The sequence below is a fragment of the Oncorhynchus gorbuscha genome, linkage group LG11 (genome assembly GCF_021184085.1).
Source record: "Oncorhynchus gorbuscha isolate QuinsamMale2020 ecotype Even-year linkage group LG11, OgorEven_v1.0, whole genome shotgun sequence".
NCBI lineage: Eukaryota > Metazoa > Chordata > Actinopteri > Salmoniformes > Salmonidae > Oncorhynchus > Oncorhynchus gorbuscha.
The window spans coordinates 49,482,630-49,503,485 of NC_060183.1; the positions used below are offsets into that span (position 1 = coordinate 49,482,630).

General features: G+C 43.6%; 1 protein-coding gene across 2 annotated transcripts in view; it reads left to right on the forward strand.

Moving 5' to 3' along the window:
• The window catches only part of gnaz (guanine nucleotide binding protein (G protein), alpha z polypeptide), a 50,116-nt gene that overhangs the window by 21,766 nt on the left and 7,494 nt on the right, over nucleotides 1-20,856 (forward strand). The window contains exons 2-3 of one of the 2 annotated variants that reach the window (XM_046369992.1): nucleotides 12,400-12,633; nucleotides 13,017-13,841. In XM_046369992.1, the coding sequence (XP_046225948.1) occupies nucleotides 13,119-13,841 (723 nt within the window). In that variant the 5' untranslated portion in view covers nucleotides 12,400-12,633; nucleotides 13,017-13,118. Of the gene's footprint in view, nucleotides 1-11,864; nucleotides 12,198-12,399; nucleotides 13,842-20,856 lie in introns of those variants that run through there. The other variant, XM_046369993.1, reaches the window with a different exon arrangement.

Genomic DNA, 20,856 nt, shown 5'->3' on the forward strand with positions numbered 1-20,856 from the left:
ATAGATTACCAGTCACGCACAAACACTAGTTAGCATTAGCACGTGAAACTACCACTTACAGTACTTCTCCACTAAACATGATAGGGGGTGATGCAACAATGGAACCCATTCATTTTCAATGGAGGAAAGTGAAGTGGGCCCCCCCTGTTGGACAATGCAAGCATGGGCAAGGCAGCGTGAATTGGGTGGGACCTAAATTGGGGAAAGTTGAATTTTACACAAATACTCAGCGATATCGCTGTGCGATTGACCAGCTTGCTAGAATTAGATAGTGGGTCATCCCCTGTAATGTAATCCCCTGTAATTCCCTTGTATTTCGAATCGCCATGCTAGCTTCGCCCTCATGTATGTGCTAGCAAGCATGCTAGGTAGTGCTTGGTATCAACAGCCGATCCAGTAGGGACTTGACGATAAAGTGAGCTTTGATTAGTCAATCGCTCTGCGATATTGAAGAGTATTTGCATAAAGTTCAGTTTTCCCAAATTTAGGTCCTGCCTTTGTTGCGATTACTTGCCTATGCTCGCATCGCCCAACGGTCCCCCGCCCACTTTGCTTCTCTTCCATTGAAAATGAATGGCTTTCTGTAGTTTCATCGCCCACCTTGTATTCTATTAATACGTACCATAACTTCCTTCATTCGGCACACAGAGACATACACATGGTATCCACATGTTCATCTGACTCTGGGTAAGTAGAACAAATATTACAGAAACAATAACAAAGCATTTTCCCCTGTTTCAGTAACAAGCTGAGGGATGGGGCTGGAGAAATGTAATCACTCTCAAATTCATAGACAGAGTTATGGACGCAAGGACTGGCAAACCATGATTGAACCATGTTTTGAGGCTATATAGTGTTTGTTTACATTCACCTTGATTACAAACATTGGAGTAAGACAAGTTCATGTTTTGGGTTCTGATGGGGGTATGATAGTTGAACTATGCTCATTTGGCATTTGTAAGTACTATTCTTCACAAATAAATTCCCATTAATTTATAAGTCCAAAAATGGATGTAGCAACTGCAGATTGCCCCTTTAAACACAAATAGTGACCACCCACTTAAAGGTGTTTTTCCCCAACCCGGCTCTAGAACTAAGACCACTGCTTGGTAAGGTCAGTGGGATTTGTGTAAGTAATACAGATGTAGGATCTTAATTTGATCAACCTGTTGCACTAGAACTTTCCTGCAATGCAGGAAATGTAAAAGCTGTAGTGTATTTGAGGTTTTAAAAAGATTCTGAAGTTTGGAATTTCCACTTTGAAATTTCAGACTTGATTTTCTCTTACAAAAAATGTATCAACCCTTCTGTCTTTCTCTAAACTCTATATGTATCTTCCTTTGCCTCCCTGTCCCAGAGTGCTTTGCTCTGAACTGGAGTTATCAGGAACAATTAACTGGCTGATTTAAGTCATGTGTACTGTCTCAATCAGTCAGATGTCACAGTGTGCCTCAGAATCCCTAGCTTGTTGCGGAGAAAGATAGAAAACTTGTGTCTTCAATCAAATAAATGCTCTATAGACCAGAAAATTCCAGGGCCCTGCTTTTTCAAAGTAATTGAACGACATATACTTTATGTGCCTCTGATTTATCGGAACAAAAGGCCTGTGTTGGCTAAAATGAAGGCCCAGATCCGTCTCATGGGAAATGTTTTGATTTACATTTTTTTATTGCATTACTAGTTTGTTGACAATGGTTTCATTGGTCAGTTGGTTGGTCACAAGGCTGGCAAGCCATCATCTCCGTGTCCTTTACGGGTGTTAAACATTTTAAATAAATTGGGATAGTTAACAACTAGGAAAAAAAACGTTTTTTGATGGGGTTTTACACAAAATGTAAATCAGAGTACAGGGAGGTACTGTGAGACCCAAACCATTGCTGGCAGTAGCACAGGCCCCCAACAACAGACATTAGACAGGTAATCACAGTGCTGATTACAGAAATGATTGCAGTTCAAATGCAGCCATTGTCATTGGTAGAGGATGTCGGCTTCAAAGCCCTGATGGCATATCTAGAACCAGACTGCAAGATGCCATGTCGAAAAAAACTGACGGCCCGGATGGAGAAAGTCCTCTTCTGGCTGTGCCGGGTGGAGATTATATAACAGTACATGGCCAAGATGTTCAAACGTTCATAGATGACCTGCAGAGTCAAATACTAATAATCACAGTGGTTGTAGAGGGTGCAACAGGTCAGCACCTCAGGAGTAAATGTCAGTTGGCTTTTCATAGCTGATCATTCAGAGTTAGAGACAGCAGGTGTGGTAGAGACAAAGTTGAAAACAGCAGGTCCTCGATAAGGTAGCGCACATCCGGTGAACAGGTCAGGGTTCCGTAGCCGCAGGCAGAACAGTTGAAACTGGAGCAGCAGCACGACCAGGTGGACTGGGGATAGCAAGGAGTCATCAGGCCAGGTAGTCCTGAGGCATGGTCCTTAGGCTCAGGTCCACTGAGAGAAGAGAAAGAAAGAGAGAGCGAAAGAAAGAAAGAGAGAGAGAGAATTAGAATTAAATTAAATTAAATTCACACAGGACACCGGATAAGACAGGAGAAATACTCCAGATATAACAGACTGACCCTAGCCCCCCCAACACAAACTATTGCAGCATAATTACTGGAGGCTGAGACAGGAGGGGTACCATGTACTAACCACTTAGAACATGGAGGAGAGGCACACAGAAGAGAACGTAAAAACGCCATTAACCACTACCGTTGCTGAGTGGGAGTGGGTCTAATTCAATCACTTTATTCAATATGGAAACAATCTGATTGGCATCTTACTTTTAGTTTGACGATGACGACAAAGAATAGATTAAAGGACATGTTAAGCTGCTTGGATCTCATTTCCAAGTACAACTGCACCAGGGCAGTCATTGATTCACATGCCGCTGTATTTAACGTCAAAGCCAGATAAAGGCCGTTTGGACAGCCTCACGCACACCAACATTTATCTGTCTAAATGATCACGAGTCCCATCAGGTCAGCTCTTCTCACTCCCAACTTTCTGTTCCCGTAATGTCGTTCACCAAGCCAAGCCTACTCACAACCTATTTAGGTTGCGCTGCTTTTCTTGTTATGGTATTTTAGTATTTTATTAGGATCCCCATTAGCTGTTGTAAAAGCAGCAGCTACTCTTCCTGGGATCCACCCAAAATATGTAACATTAATAGACAACAACAGCTCAAGGACAGAACTACATAAAAAAATGTTTTTTAAAAGGAACATATCAATACATACACACAAACTATCTAGGTTAAATAGGGGAGAGGCGTTGTGCCGCGAGGTGTTGCTTTATCTGTTTTTTGAAACCAGGCTTGCTGTTTATTTGAGCAATATGAGACGGAATGGAGTTGCATGCAATAATAGCTCTACATCACACTGTACGCTTTCTTTCTTGTTCTGGTTTGGGGACTGTGAAAAGACCCCTTCTGGCATGTCTGGTGGGGTAAGTGTGTGTGTCAGAGCTGTGTGTAAGTTGACTATGCAAACAATTTGGTCTTTTCAACACATTAATGTTTCTTATAAAAAGAAGAAATGATGCAGTCAGTCTCTCCTTAACTCTTAGCCGAGAGAGACTGGCATGCATAGTATTCATATCATCCCTCTGATTACAATGAAGAACAAAACGTGCCACTCTGTTCTGGGCCAGCGGCAGCTTAACTAGGTCTTTCCTGGCAGCACTCGACCACACGACTGGACAATAATCGAGATAAAACTCAACTAGAGCCTGCAGGACTTGCTTTGTGGAGTGAGGTGTCAAAAAAGCAGAGCATCGCTTTATTATGGACAGACCTCTCCCCATCTATACAACCATTGAATCTATATGTTTTGACCATGACAGTTTATAATCTAAGGTAATGCCAAGTAATTTAGTCTACTGTTGTGTCTTTGGCTATGCCGGATTAAGTGATATGACATGCTATTCTGTAAAATCCTTTCTCTGTAATTGATATTACCTGATTGAGGTAATTATGTAAATGTAATTAACTAGAAAGTTGGGCCACCACGAAAGAGTGTTTATAGAGCTGTTATCTTCCGAATAAACTCTGAAAGACCTAGTAATATTTTACATCAATAGCAGTCAATATTAATCGTCACCTTATTTCAGTCTCATCTGAACATCGTATAATTCTTGGTTATCTTCACAAACAAGTTGAATCAGCAATACAAAATTGGGTTTAATTATTTATTAACTAAATACCTAACTAATCACACCGAATTACATATACACAGAATGAATCATAACTTGATTACAAATTATGTCATAAAGGAAAACGTCCCTTACGGACGGAACAGATATGACAGCTGGTTTCACAAAGAAAAGGGGGTTGGATTTGAGTGAAAGAGCGGGAAGACTGAGGAACAAAGGGAGAAGCTCTGCTATCGTAAATACAGTATCTTATGCATTCTAAATTACCGCACATTTGGAAAAGGAAAATGCAATAAATATTTACTCTGAGCTGCGCTTCGGTAGGTTGGTCGTAGATGCTGGCCGTGTTGGCCAACAGAGATCTTCCTGTCCTCGGAAGAATGTCACTGGTGGTAAATTGGATTACGTTGTAGTATCGTTGTTGTGTGTTAGACTGGATACATTGTCCGTCCTTTCCTAGCCCACGTTTACAGCTGCTGTTGCTAACTCAACGGCTAGGATGTCTCACTTCTGTAGTGAATAAGAGTTCAAAGTTTATACCATTCACAACCAAAGCTCACGCTGAGGTTGGCTTAGTTTTGTAGTTGACATGTTAGTCCTTTTCAACGTATGGACCGTCGTCCTATCGTCCTCGGAACAGATAGTTACATTTTCGTCAAGGGCTTATATAGTGGAGGGAGAGAAGGGTGTGTTTCATAGTTTATAACCCATGTCTCTTCACAGGGGCGGGCCACTGATTGAGCAGAGATCTAACTTTATGAAAACCCAAATCTCTCATTTGGAAGCTAAAATTACATTTAATCTTTTCACAAATAGTGTCATATTTAAACATTTAAATTGCACAACAATTTCATGTGAATCTGATAACTAGAATGTGTAGACTTTCCCAGATACAGTTTATGTCGTACTGTCATCAGTCATAATGTCTCAGATGTCAACCGAACTGACATCTTATTCATTAAGTACCACCGCATATTTTCAACTGGTTCTATTACCGAAATACAGTATGGTTCCTTTCCCCCACTTATTTGATGTTCCCAGACTCTCTATGTTTAACAAAGGCTATTCAATAGTCCTTCAGTAGAGTCAGAGAGAGAGGGAAGCAAGAAAGGTATTTATGGGAGGGTCATAAACCTTACCCATAGGCCAATGTCATAACACTACTCAACTTGCTCAACAGCTATACTATTCATTACCAGATTCAGCTGAGGTCTAGAACTTAGGGAATGATGCTCTGAGTTTTAGAGATGTTCAGGAACAGTTTACTACTGGCCATCCATTCCAAAACAGACTGCAACTCTTTAAGGGTTTCAGTGATTTCATTAGGTGTGGTTGCTGATGTGTACATCAGCATACAATGGTAAAAATAGAAAATAGAATAGAGTAGAGGGCCTAGAGAGCTGCCCTGCAGTACACCACACTATACATGTTTGACATAAGAGAAGCTTCTATTTAAGAAAACCCCTTGAGTTCTATTTGATTGATTGCCGTATCGTCGATTCAGAGCTGAGGTCGAAAAGACACAACACAAGTTTGTTCAACAACAAGTTATGGTCAATAATATCAAAGGCTGCAATGAAATCTAACAGTACAGCTCCCACAATTGTCTTATTATCAATTTCTTTCAACCAATCATCTGTCATTTGTGTCAGTACAATACATTTTGAGTGCCCTTCTCTATAAGCATGCTGAAAGTCTGTTAATTTGTTTACAGAGAAATAGTATTGTATTTGGTCAAACAATTCTTTCCTATAGTTTGCTAAGAGTTGGTAGCAAGCTTATAGGTCTGCTATTAGAAAGAGTAAAGGCTGCTTTACCACCCTTTGGTAGCGGAATTACTTTGGCTTCCCTCCAGGCCTGAGGACAAAGACTTTCTTCTAGGCTCAGATAAAAGATATGACATATATAAGAGTGGCTATAGAGTCAGCTACAATCCTCAGTAGCTTTCCATTGAAATTGTCAATGCCAGGAAGTTGGTCATTATTGTTCGTTAACAATATTTTTGTTGGTTGAAAACAGTGGAGGCTGCTGATGGGAGGATGGTTCATAATATTGGGTGGATTGGAGTCTATGGAATGGTATCAACCATTTGGAAACCACATCGTTGATGTGTTTGATCCCATTCCATTGACTCCATTTCAGCCATTATTACGAGTCGTCCTCCCCTCAGCAGCCTTCACTGGTTGAAAACACTATAGGCTAATATGTCACACAACTCAACTGTCTTCATGTCTACTGGGGAAGCTAGGTCAGGGAGAGTAACTGTAACTGACTGAATATTTAGTCGGGTGTCCTCAGTACCCTCAGTCTGCCAGGCTGCTCTGCTACCACAGGAACCCCAGCCTCCAGCAGGTAGTAAACCCCCTACCCTCCCTCTCTCCAAAAACCACTGTCCCTGTCCCTGCACTGTCATGGACCAATGGGTAAATGGAACATTAGAAACATAAGCGTGTGCAAAACAATCCCTATTTCACAGTTTACTGTCTGTGAGGTTCACGGAGGACCGTTGAGAGAGAAAGATGGGAGAGAGAAAGGGAGTGAGAAAGAGAGTGTGAGAGAAAAAGAGAGAGAGGAGGGAGAGGGAATAGAGGGAGAGGGGAGAGGGGGAAAGTAACCTCAGCATGATGTAAAGTAACCAGTGACTGTGATTGTTGGGAAGAGGCCTGGGGTGTTCATGTGTGTTCATGTGGTATGCGCGTGTGGATGGGGGTGCGCGTGAGGATGGGGGCATGGGGGCATGCATGTGTGTGTGTGTAGACATGAGTGAAGAGGGACTGGGGCATATCGCACAATGCAACTGCTGGTGAGATGCTTTACGTAATAACGGTATTCATCAATAAGACAGAGATGCCATTGTGCTTTTTGTCAGGACTTACATAATCTATTTATTGCCAGAGCCAGGCCTGTTCAGTGGCAGGAGAGATGGAGCAGTGGCATACAAGGTAGGCATGGTAACCCTGGGCCTGGGGGAGCTGCTGCATGCTCTCGGAACAACTAGTATGCAGAGTTTATCATATCTAAAACAACACAACTCTTCAGGTGTATTTTTGATTTTGAAAATCATACTCCTGTATACCTGTATTTCTACTTGATTATTTATGTTTATTTCAACACATGTCAAGCTGGCTGTTGTGTCAGAAACCTTTGGACAATGGACAGTACAGTATGTTTGCTCTACTTTGAACACCCAACATGATCCCTCTTTTAATACAAAACATGAACACACACACCTGTTCACCTCATTTTTAAACCATTGGTAGTTAACAAAAAACATACTCATCACACACTCCGCTCTGAAAAAATAATGACCCGAGAACAACATTACTCCTCTGTCTAGCAACTCTATCATCACTAAACATGACACGAGCACAAAAACAGCACCTGCCTGTTCCTCAATTCTTAAATTGTCTGGCTTTCAATGTCTCGCTCTACAATCTGTATGTGCCTCTCGATTAATTATATTTAATTCAGCCCAGCCCATCGGATAAAGGAAGGCCAACAGACTGACCCCATTGCAACCTCTTTCATAGTCCTATTTTATTTATTGGGAAAAGATACTGTCCACACTACATGTGAAAAGAGTGGTGATGTGTGGATACTCCTGGTATCATATAACGTTACTGAACAAAAATATAAACACAACATGCAACAATTTGTTACAGTTCATATCAGAAAATCAGCCAATTGAAATAAATTCATTAGGTCCTAATCTATGGATTTCACATGACTGGGAATATAGATATGCATCTGTTGGTCACAGAAAATGGGCCTCACAATTGGCCTTGGGATCTCGTCGCGGTATTTCTGTGCATTCAAACTGCCATTGTTAAAATGCAATTGTGTTCGTTGTCCGTAGCTTATGCCTGCCCATACCATAACACCACCGCCACCATGGGGCACTCTGTTCACAACGTTGACGTCAGCAAACCGCTCGCCCACACAACGCAATACACGTGGTCTGGTCTGCGGTTGTGAGGCCAGCTGGACGTACTACCAAATTCTCTAAAACAATGTTGGAGGCAGCTTATGGTAGAGAAATTAACATAAAATTCTCTGCGAATAGCTCTGGTGGACATTCCTGCAGTCAGCATGCCAATTGCACACTCCCTCAAAACTTGACACATCTGTAGCATTGTGTTGTGTGACAAAACTGCACATTTTAGAGTGGCCTTTTATTTCCCCTTGCACAAGGTGCACCTGTGTAATGATCTTGCTTTTTAATCAGCTTCTTGATATGCCACACCTGTCAGGTGGATTATCTTGGCAAAGGACAAATGCTCACCGACAGGGACGCAAACACATTTGTGCACAACATTTGCGAGAAATAATATCTTTGTTTCCTATGGAACATTTTTGGGATATTTTATTTCAGCTCATGAGACCAACACTTTACACGTTGCGTTTTTATGTTTGTTCAGTATCTCCACTGTACATTAGGACATGGGACACAAATAACACAACTGCTTCAAGAACATCATACATACCATTTTCGATTTCCATTTGAACACATGCTGATGCAATGTCATGCATGTGTGGGTTTTACACAATTTGTACATAATGTACATTTGAATTGTTCATGCAGGTAATAAAGGCCTGTGCGTGCATTCTGTCCGTTAACCAGGAATGTTCGATTTCCCTCTGAGGATTACCATCACCTCCCAATCTAAAATGATTGACTTTTTTCTGATGGCAAATTGGTGCTTTCCACTATCATGACAGAAATAGCCCATTACACTACCGTGACAGTAGTACATCTGCTCATTTCTAATAATGATTAGATATTGTAATTCGGCATGGTCGAATTAGAAATAGGAGAGGAAGCCATTGGTGTCGTGTGCAACAAGTAGTGAAGGAGAGGCGAGAGAGTGACAGAGCTGGTCTCACCCTGACTATCACATTACCTCAGTGCTCATTAAACATGAGCCTGGCCTGGCCTCTCTCCACGGCCCCTTCCGCGCTCCCTCTCCCTCCTCTCGCGTACTCTTCAAAGGGACACGCCCTCACTACGTCACACAACGCCATTATTCTCCACATCACAACTACTCTCCTTGATTCAGTGAACTGGTGAAGTGTGCTCTGGGTAACCAGGTTTAAAGTGCATCCAGTTACACGGTTTCAAAAAGTACGGTTTCATTTGGACACAAAAAGGGTGGGGTATTGTAGTTGCCTGAAATAATATTTGTGAAGTGATACTAACCCCATATGCCCCCCTCTCACTTGGCACGTGCCTTACGAGAAAGAGTGCAAGCAGTTCTGTAGTTCCGTAAGCAGAGGAGGCGCTCCACTGTGCCCATTATACCTGACTATCTGCAGTGTTCAGAGTGGAAGGCCTGCCGAACGACCTCGGGCCTTATCTTGCCCCTGGTGTTTGTGCTTCCACACTAACATAACTCATACCTTGTCATGCCATCAAGTAAATGGCCTACATGTAGAATTAACTGGTCAACTGAACAACGGAAACAAGCCAAAATGCAGAGACAGGGAGTAAAGTGATACTTGAACTGATCAAAATCATTTGCCCATTGGTGTGTTTCAGCTTTGATCATTTAGCTCAGTTGCACGTTTGCCTTTAAATGCTTGCAAAAGTGTAATGTTAACACCAAAAGACAAATACCATGCTAGTTCGCCATTCAACTAATACCTAAACCGTCAATCTATCTAATCTAACGGAACAAATAAACCCACCATTAAGTGTACGACAGTCTGTACATTCAGAGAGGGAAATGGGTCATATCATTCACAAGAGCCTGCGTTAAATGTGGGGATATTGTTGCGTAATCAGGAAGAAATACACATCCCACCACCTCCTCAGCAATTATCTAAAGAAGCATTACCTCTGAGGCAGTATGGCAATGCTGAAGAACGCTGAAATTGCACATTGAAATGAGCTCATGCACCGTTCGTTGTAATAACTCCTTTTATGGCCTCTGAAAATCAGTGATGTGCAGCTTTCTAACTGGTTTGGCAGGCTCCGCCATTTTGAGAGCTTGGGCAATCAGGTGCCCGAGGCAGAAGAATAATACTGTCTTTCCTGTTTGCGTTGTGTGGTGCTTCTGCTGTGTCAGACAGTCCTCCGAGTCTTTCTAAGAGTGGATCTCACTAACTTTGGGGAATGCTCTCTCTCGGTCCCTCTCTCTCTGTCTCTCCTCGTCTGTCTGTCTCTCTCTCTGTGTGTGTGTGACAGGTCTGAAGAGTGTAGTCTGGCCAACAAAACTAGGCCACAGTGTGATTTCACATTTGTTACACAACCAATAGCATACGGTCTGTCCTGTCACAATGTGCATCTATTTATCAGAGTCCCAGAGTCCCAAAGTCCCAGAGTCCTAGAGTCCCAGAGTCCGAGCTCAGAATGCAGTCCATTCACTGTAATATACAGTCAGGTCCAAAATGATTGGCACCCCTTGGTTCTGATTAGCAAAAAACACTGTATACAATAAATAATACAAATACTGAGCTACACTGAGTGTACAAAACATTAGGAACACTTGCTCTTTCCATGACCTAGACTGACCAGGTGAATCCTTGAGAAAGCCTTGATCCCTTATTGATGTCACTTCAATCAGTGTAGATGAAGGGGAGGAGACAGGTTAAAGAAGGATTTTTAGGCCTTGAGACAATTGACACATGGATTTGATTTGAGTGCCATTCAGAGGGTGAATCGGCAAGACAAAATATTTAAGCGTATTTAAGCGGGGTATGTGTGTCAAGAACTGCAACGCTGCTGGGTTTTTCACGCTCAACAGTTTCCCGTGTGTATCAAGAAGGGTCTATCACCCAAAGGACATTCAGCCAACTTGACACAACTGTGGAAAACATTAGGAATGGTTTCCTAATATTAAGTTGCACCCCATGGGACTCTACAAAGTGTTGAAAGCGTTCCACAGGGATGCTGGCCCATGTTGACTCCAATGCTTCCCACAGTTATGTCAAATTGGCTGGATGTCCTTTGGGTGGTGGAGCATTGTTGATACACACGGGAAACTGTTGAGTGTGAAAAACTCAGCAGCATTGCAGTTCTTAACACAAACCGGTGCGCCTGGCACCTACTACCATACCCGTTCAAAGGCACTTACATCTTTTGTCTTTCCCATTCACCCTCTGAATGGCGCACATACACAATCCATGCCAGGTTTCCTCCCATTCATCTACACTGAGTGAAGTGGATTTAATAAGTGACATCAATAAGGGATCATAGCTGTCACCTGGTCAGTCTAAGTCATCGAAAGAGCAAATGTTCCTTGTGTTTGGTTCACTCAGTGTCGTTATTATTGATTTGTTACAGTATTTTTTTGCTCATCTTTATCAAGGGCGCCAATCATTTTGTGCCAGACTACCTGCAGTATTCCAACACATTAAATGCAGTGCATTCACACAGTGATTATATGACGTAAGAAAATGTTAATAATTCATAAAAATTCACATGGTGGAAAATGTTTTCAGCATTTTTGTAGACAGTCTTTTTGTAAGGAAATCTGTTTGTTTTCTGCTTAATATCCAAAGCTGTGATTTTTTTCCTGACAGTTTTGAAACATGCACCTGCAGGATCACAAATTGGAGGTTGAGGCAGAGATCAGGCTTTGCGGTGGAATGAAACAGTGAGAGGCACCTGTCGGCTTGAGGCAGTTATTTCCACTGTGATAGTAAATAAACAGCTCACATGACATCAGCTTGCAGAGCCTTAGGTAGACAGGAGAGCGGGAGAGTCCAGGGGCAAAGTGAGGGGAGAGCGGCTAGGGGGGAGTTTCCGTTTCACACCCTGGATATCTTTTGGGTTTGCTTTTGTGTGTGGGGATGCGTGTTTGTGTGTATGTGTGTGTGTGTTTTCTTGTGTATGACTCAGCTCAAACTAGGTCTATTGTAACACAGGGCTGCAGATGGAGATAGGAGAAATGCCTGTTAGAAAGAAACAGTAAAGAGGAAGTGAGCACTGGGAGGGACAGTATGGCGACACAGCTGAGGATCTGAGATACAGGTCTGGGCTTTGACCAAGAGAACGGGTGCTGTGTGCTCCACATGCATTGTAGTGGAAATACACTGTCAGTTTTGGGGGTATGATATTTTGTGTCCCTTGTGTGTGTCTCTCTCTACATGTTTGTTTGAGTGTGTATTTTAGTATCTGCATTTTGTGTTTTGTGAGACATAAATGAAGCAGCTCAACTCCACTTCTCGGTTTCCTCTCGGGCTCCTATGCTCTGATTCATCTTGACTGTGTTCATTGATCATGTCTCTCCTCTCCCTCTTTTGTTGGCAGAAACGGGGACCTTCAGTTTCCTGAGACGCACCACTGCGAGGAGGAAACGGAGCAGAATATAGCCCAGAGAGGAGGCAGACAAGGCGTGAAGGACTGCCCTGGATGACTGCTGTCACCAAGATAGGGAGCGGTGACGTGAGAGCCATGAGGGAGGAGAGCGAGGGGGATTTGCTGCACCTACACATCATCCCCGAACACTGTCTTCACTAACACCTCCATCCCCATTCCTGCTCCGTAAGTTTCCTCAGGGGGTGACCCCTGATATGACCCCCAGCACCTGTGGAATTAGGCAGTCCAACCCATGCCCCAGCTCCAGGCTCTGTGTGGGCATCCCACCATGTCCTGGTAGAGCTCTGTGCCAACGCCAGTCCCAAATCCTGGGATGAACCCACAGAGGACCAACGCACAGCCTCTAGATCACGAGGAGAATGAAATATTCCTGAGTCATTCCTGCTCTGTGGTTCTCGTTTCCCTCTGTTTGCTCTGAGTGGAAGGTGTCTCTCTTGATTCCCATCAAGCCCCTGCAGCTTTGAAGATTCAAACGTAATCCTATTCCTGCTCTGACATCCATCCCTCTCTTCGTTACTCTCTTATCTCTGTTCCTTTTGATCTTCCAGATTATTTTAGTTTGACCCCGGACGCGCCCCCTTTTGCCACCCGGCACGTTCTCCTCTGTGATCACCACGTTTTCCTCGGTGTTCACCGCGTGGCAGACGACCATGGGTTGCCGGCAGAGTTCGGAGGAGAAGGAGGCGGCGCGGCGCTCCCGGCGGATCGACCGCCACCTGCGCTCGGAGAGCCAGCGGCAGCGGCGTGAGATCAAGCTCCTTCTGCTGGGCACCAGCAACTCTGGCAAGAGCACCATCGTCAAGCAGATGAAGATCATCCACAGTGGAGGCTTCAATCTGGACGCCTGCAAGGAGTACAAGCCCCTCATCCTTTACAACGCCATCGACTCGCTCACACGCATCATCCGTGCCCTGGCCACGCTCAAGATCGACTTCCACAACCCCGACCGCGCCTATGACGCCGTGCAGCTCTTCGCCCTAACCGGGCCGGCCGAGAGCAAAGGGGAGATCACAGAGGAGCTGCAGGGGGTCATGAAGCGCCTGTGGGCCGACTCAGGCGTGCAGGAGTGCTTCTGCCGCTCCAACGAGTACCACCTGGAGGATAACACTGCCTACTATCTGAACGACCTGGACCGCATCTCCTCCAACGAGTTCATCCCCACCGTGGAGGACATCCTGTGCTCCCGCGACATGACCACGGGCATCGTGGAGAACAAGTTCACCTTCAAGGAGCTCACCTTCAAGATGGTGGACGTGGGGGGGCAGCGCTCGGAGAGGAAGAAGTGGATCCATTGCTTTGAGGGCGTGACCGCCATCATTTTCTGTGTGGAGCTAAGTGGCTATGACCTCAAGCTATACGAGGACAACCAGACGGTAAGGGAAGCCATTGGGCAACACATGCAACATTAGCCATTACACAACCAGCCAGATCCTGTCCACACTCTGTCATCACACCCTTGGGGCCTGCTGTTAGATATGGCACTGTGGTGTTCTCCTTTTCACACTTCTCAGGGTGCATTACATCTAGGGCCACACTACTCATTTCTGCAGAGTTTAATAGACATCATGTGACTTAAAATGGCAGGGGCCCAAGTCGACCTCTAGCATGTGTCCTCAAAATGTTGGAGTTAAAAACAGGTAAATGATCAAGTGACAAACCCTAACTAACCCTTCAAAGAGGAATATACTGCATCTGACATTCTGTGTGGATATGATAGCTTTACCCCATGAAAGCATGAAAAGGGAAGACTATTCCTAGATAGAGGGCTAAAAGTGTATTTATTTTTAGTTGTATTTATTTGCACAAGAAAAGGGCTACCTTTTGTGAGAAGCATTAGGAGCAGATAACACATGCAAGAGCACGAGCCTGATGTTATCTCTGCTGCGTCAACACTACTCTATACCGCTCTTTACAACCTTCTGCATTTCCTGCATCTAAGGATGAGTCAGACCACATAGTGAAGGAAAAGCAGCCAACAATTGCTCAGCATATGTGGCAAGTCCTTCAAGACTGTTGGAAAAGCATTCCAGGTGAAGCTGGTTGAGAGAATGACAAGCGTGTGCAAAGCTGTCATCAAGGCTATTTGAAGAATCACTTTTCTGGTGACTACATAATTTCATATGTGTTATTTCCTAGGTTTGATGTCTTCACTATTATTCTACAATGTAGAAAATAGTAAAAATAAAGAAAAACCCTTGAATAAGTAGATGTTCCAAAACTTTTGATCGGTAGTGTATATACCTTCCTGTGGCCTAATAATTCACATATAACATAAATAAGACCAGATATATTAGGCACTCGCTGATTTAGTACATGAAATCAATTTTTACATTTTAGTCATCTTATCCAGAGCGACTCACAGGCTCAATTGCCTTGATCAAGGGCAGATTTTTCACCCACTCTGCCCCGGGATTCAAACCAGCGTCCTTTCAGTTACTGGCCCAACGCTCTTAAAGCTACCGGCTGCCCTTTTTAGCGAGTTATAAATAATTTATTGAGAGGATATTGCAGTTAGGTGTAAATTGAGTTCATAGTGTGAGGGTGTACCTGTGAGAATTAGCAGCTTGCGATGGCACTGTTCAGCAGTAGGACGTCACAGGTGCACAAACAATTGACTGAGAGGGGGGTGAAGAGAGAGAAGGAGAGGAAGTGAGGAATGGAGAAGGAAAAAAAGGGGATTGTTTGGAGGAAATCAGAGGCCCCACCCTTTTCCTCCCCTTGTCTGGACATTATTTCTGAACTCCGGGTGTGGTTGGCAGCCACGGCTGATTTGGGCCCTTATTAGTGAAATGTCTGTTGGAACAGTTTCCACAGCTTTCCCCATTATTGCAAGAGGCTTTTTCAACCCAAAGTGGTATGAAGGTTTGCGTGATGACCATGAATAATATTTCATTGTTAATTAGATGCTATGTAATAGGCGTACACAGTGGCCTACACAGTGGCCTACACAGTGGCCAGTGGCCTACACAGTGGCCTACACAGTGGCCTACACAGTGGCCTACACAGTGGCCTACACAGTGGCCTAGTGCCCCAATCAGCGTTATATGAAGTATTCTGTTTATAGAAACATTTGTTTCTGGTGCAAACTAAGTTCTGGTGTATTTCAAGCCTTCAAGCACACACTATGTTAGAAATTACAAAAACAGCTCTAGAAGTATTAGTGTCTGACTCAATGTAGTATTATGTCTCAATGTGTCTCTTAAATCCTCGGAGGAAGATGAGAATGCATCTGAAGACAGGGAGACAGGCAGGGAGTCAGAGAGGGAATCAGAGAGGCATGGAGGGAGAGAGGGAATCAGAGAGGCAGGGATTCAGAGAAGGAATCAGAGAGGCAGGGATTCAGATGGAATCAGAGAGGCAGGGATTCAGAGGGAATCAGGGAGGCATGGAGTCAGAGAATGAATCAGAGAGGCTGGGAGTCAGAGATGGAATCAGAGAGGTATGGAGTCAGAGAGGGAATCAGAGAGGCAGGGAGTCAGAGAGGGAATCAGAGAGGCAGGGAGTCAGAGATGGAATCAGAGAGGTATGGAGTCAGATAAAGAATCAGAGAGACATGGAGTCAGAGAAGGAATCAGAGAGGCAGGGAGTCAGAGAAGGAATCAGAGAGACATGGAGTCAGAGAAGGAATCAGAGAGGCATGGAGTCAGAGAGGGAATCAGAGAGACATGGAGTCAGAGAAGGAATCAGAGAGGCATGGAGTCAGAGAAGGAATCAGAGAGGCATGGGAGTCAGAGAAGGAATCAGAGGCATGGAGTCAGAGAGGGAATCAGAGGCATGGAGTCAGAGAGGGAATCAGAGGCATGGAGTCAGAGAGGGAATCAGAGAGGCATGGAGTAAGAGAGGGAATCAGAGAGGCATGGGAGTCAGAGAGGGAATCAGAGAGGCATGGGAGTCAGAGAGGGAATCAGAGGCATGGAGTCAGAGAGGGAATCAGAGGCATGGAGTCAGAGAGGGAATCAGAGGCATGGAGTCAGAGAGGGAATCAGAGAGGCATGGGAGTCAGAGATGGAATCAGAGAGGCTGGGAGTCAGAGAGGGAATCAGAGGCATGGAGTCAGAGAAGGAATCAGAGAGGCATTGAGTCAGAGAAGGAATCAGAGAGGCATGGAGTCAGAGAGGGAATCAGAGAGGCATGGAGTCAGAGAGGGAATCAGAGAGGCATGGAGTCAGAGAAGGAATCAGAGAGGCATGGAGTCAGAGAGGGAATAAGAGAGGCAGGGAGTCAGAGAGGGAATCAGAGAGGCAGGGAGGGAGACATGGAGAAAGGGGCTGTGGTGAGCCTCTGAATTAGATTACTCAATGAGCTCTCAACTTGATGCCACTCAGTCTCAAATGGAGTTTTCTCTCTCCTCTCTCTCTCTCTCTCTCTCGACTCTCATGCATGACAACAGAAAGGGGGGGATCAGAGAGGGCCTGAATAATTGAGTCTTAAACATTAATATATTTTAGGTACTCTTTTTTTGTGTGTATCCTTGATGGACTGTCTGAGACAGATTTGTGTCAGTATGTTTTATGGTTTAGGTTTTACTTTCAAATAGTAGGCTATTTTATACAACAAATAATCAAATACACATGTATTTGAAACCTGGACTGATTAGGTGAGAGATAGGGAAAGGGAAGGACAAATAGGAGCAAGATAAAGCTTCCTAGAGTGTAGCATAACTGGGAGAAGAGTGCTGAGGTTTTTACACTGAGAAAAAGCTCTGGATCTACAATTACTTAATTAATGGAGATCGTACGGCCCTATAGTACAACCTCCATAACTCACTAACCACAGTCATCATTCAGCCATGCTCTATAACAAAATGGACTCATTTGCAATGGTGGCCTTAAACTTAAACTCTTAAATCTGTTTTAACATGCGCAATTGGCTGTTAAATGTAAAATGTAAAAAAAATACAGGAGTCTAGGGGAACACATGATGACCTCAGATTATAATATACTAACATGGAATAGAAGGCTGAATGACATCACCACCTGAGAAACCAGCAGGAAATGAATGGGCAGAATCAAGAGTACTGTAACCATAGAACTAGGAAAAGAGACTCGGCTCTCTCTTATTCCATCATATGGAGTGTAGTACTGGATCACTGGTAGGACATGCTACACAGGGTTTTTAGAGAGGATGGCTGTCTTTGTGAGGAAAAATCAAAGTCTTGCAATTCTTTCCCCACCCACCCATTCCCTGATGCATTTTTCCTGTCCCATCCCTGTCTTCATAATGAATTGGTTGCCATGGCTTCAGTTGCCTAGTAACAGACGAGTCAAATGCTCCTAATAATCCTGGGCTGTTGACAGTGAGCTGTGACTTAGGGAGGGTGCGTGTGCGCGTGCATCCACATGTGTGTGTTCTGCCTGCGCGCGTGCGTGCGTGTACTGTAAGCGAATAAATGTTTATATGCGGTAGTGTGTACTGTGTGTATGTGAGGAGAAAACAAAGTACAAGTGATTTCTGGTTGGAGTGGTGTACAGTGGACATACATTTCACAGAGTGACATGTGATTGCACTCTAAGCCCCATAGACATAGTAGAGGTGTTAAATTACAGTGTCCCGTGACTCCAGAGGATCCAAAATAGGACCACACGTTCTACACTTCTAAAATCTCCTAACAAGCGTAAGCATACTTTCTCACGCTGTTAATATGAAAGTCATAATTGACAAAGTTAAGCTAATAGAATTTCATGTTAATGAATGGGGAATTGTGTCTAATTGGAAACTGGGTTTCACAGCAGATAGGATGACAGAGTAGGATCATTCTTGGGTTAGCTACTGAAACGCTCACCAACTATGAGGTGTTTAAACAGAATTTAACATCAGAGTTTAAGATCTCAATAATGCTCTTGTGGCAACGAGCAGGTGTTCACATACTTTTGGTCATGCACTGCATGTTATGAATTCTAGCTAGGTGTTAGGGTTAAGGGGTTAGGGTTAAGTCTTTGAGTTAGGTTAAGGGTTAAAGTTAGGATTAGGGAAGGGTTAGCTAACATGTTAAGTGGTTGCAAAGTAGCTAAAAAGTAGTAAGTAGTTGAAAAATGGCTAATTAGCAAAAATGCTAAAGTTTCCCGTGATGAGATTCAAACTCGCAACATTTAGGTTGCTAGACACTTGCGTTATACGACCACCCATCCACCCCGACCAACCACTGCCTTAACTAACCACATGCCTTATGTTACCATACCAGACATAACACATCATACTAATTTGGGTGTCCTGAATTTACATTTGCTATGTTAAGTCTTGTCTGTGAGACCAGGCTGCTGTGAGAGTAAAGCATAAATCATAGTCCACAGACACTGAGACGCGACAGTCCGGCGTCCCATTGTGACATAGCACTCAGACCACCATCGAATGTGCATCTTGCAGTAAACCAACCTCGACTCTGGAACGCGTACTCTATTAATTTGAATGTGTTGGCAGTTGGAGAAATTGCTTGAGCTGCGCTGAGAATTCGAAAAGTTTGAATGCCAACGGTGTCATGCAGGTGAAAGAGGACCCAAAAGCGACTTAACAGAAACAGAGTTTATTAAAGTCCAAAACGGAATAACAGGAATCCTCTAGACTTGTAGAGGGGAAACAACTGGAGAAGCGACCACAGACTGCAGGTCGCTTCGGGTAGGCGCAGGCCGTAGTCGACTGAGACACCTGCTCACACGCAGCATCTGATGAAGGCACAAAACACGACAGGACAGGGTGATACACAATCACGGCAAAAACACGACAGGACAGGGCGAAACGCAATCACAGCATGGTGAATACAATACAAGGAACCGACGGCACAGGAACGGATCACAAAGGAATAAATAGGGACTCTAATCAGGGGAAAGGATCGGGAACAGGTGTGGGAAGACTAAATGATGATTAGGGGAATAGGAACAGCTGGGAGCAGGAACGGAACGATAGAGAGAAGAGAGAGCGAGAGAGTGAGAGAGGGAGGGGGAGAGAGAGGGATAGGAGGGAAAGAACCAAATAAGACCAGCAGAGGGAAACGAATAGCATGGGGAGCACAGGGACAAGACATGATAATAAATGACAAACATGACAAACGGTGCAATATTCTAGAACACTGGTGTGTGTAGGAATACACGTTATGGACTATGATAGACACTTTCGACTTTAGGGTCCTTGAGGAATGTATACATTGTAAATCACAATTGTTATGGTATGGGGGGGGGGGGGTGTATTGGGGAAATCCATCACAGTAAAATGTTGAATCCATTCAAATTAATCATGGAAGCTTCTTGAATTGAATTTATCCTGGAATGAAATGTTGTTTATAGGCTGCACATTTAATTGAATCTTGCAGAGCCCAGAGATTGAAGGAGGCTGCAGTGAGCAGCAGCAGCAGCACAGCGTACAGACACAGAGAGAGGAGAGAGGGGTGGGGTGGAGTAACAAGCACTAAGACAGCTACAGAGCATCGGGAGGAAAACATGTGAAGTAATGCCAGCTCAAAATATTCAGGTAGCATTACAAAGCAGGGAGAGAGCGATACCTTGATTAAAATAAACATGTAGTGTATATAGAGATACCTATTTTTGAGGCTCTGGCAATTATAATGAAAAATAATAATGGAAAACGTTGTGTATGATATTCTTGAGGCAATTGTATTATTTGTGTCCCATGCCTTAATGTACAGTGGATATACAGTACCAATCAAAAGTTTGGACACACCTACTCATTCAAGGGTTTTTCTTTATAAAGGGTGGCTACTTTGAAGAATCTAAAATCTATTCTGATTTGTTTAACACTTTTTTGGTTACTACATGATTCCATGTGTTATTTTGTTATTTGTATTTTTATCATATGTGTTTTTTCCACGTGTTATTTCAAAGTTTAGATGTCTTCACTATTATTCTACAATGTAGAAAATAGTCTTAAAAAATAAAGAAAAATATAAACTCAACATGTAAAGTGTTGGTCCCATGTTCCATGAGCTGAAATAAAAGATCCCAGACAGTTTCCATACGCACAAAAAGCGTATTTCTCTCATTGTTTACATCCCTGTTTTTGAGCATTTCTCCTTTGACAAGATAATCCATCCACCTGACAGGCCTGGCATATCAAGAAGTTGATTAAATGGCATGATCCTTACACAGGTGCACCTTGTGCTGGGAACAATAAAAGGCCACTCTAAAATGTGCAGTTTTGTCACACAACACAATGCCACAGATGTCTCAAGTTTTTAGGGAATCCATAGATTAGGGCCTAATGAATTTATTTCAATTGATTGATTTCCGAACTGTAACTCAGTAAAATCATGGAAATTGTTGCTTGTTGAGTTTATATGTTTCTTCAGTATATAAGGTAGTGCCATTCGAATCGAACCTTAATTGAATTATGTAGGGGTGGCTCCTCACTCACTCCAGAGATTTGGATTTACTTGAAACA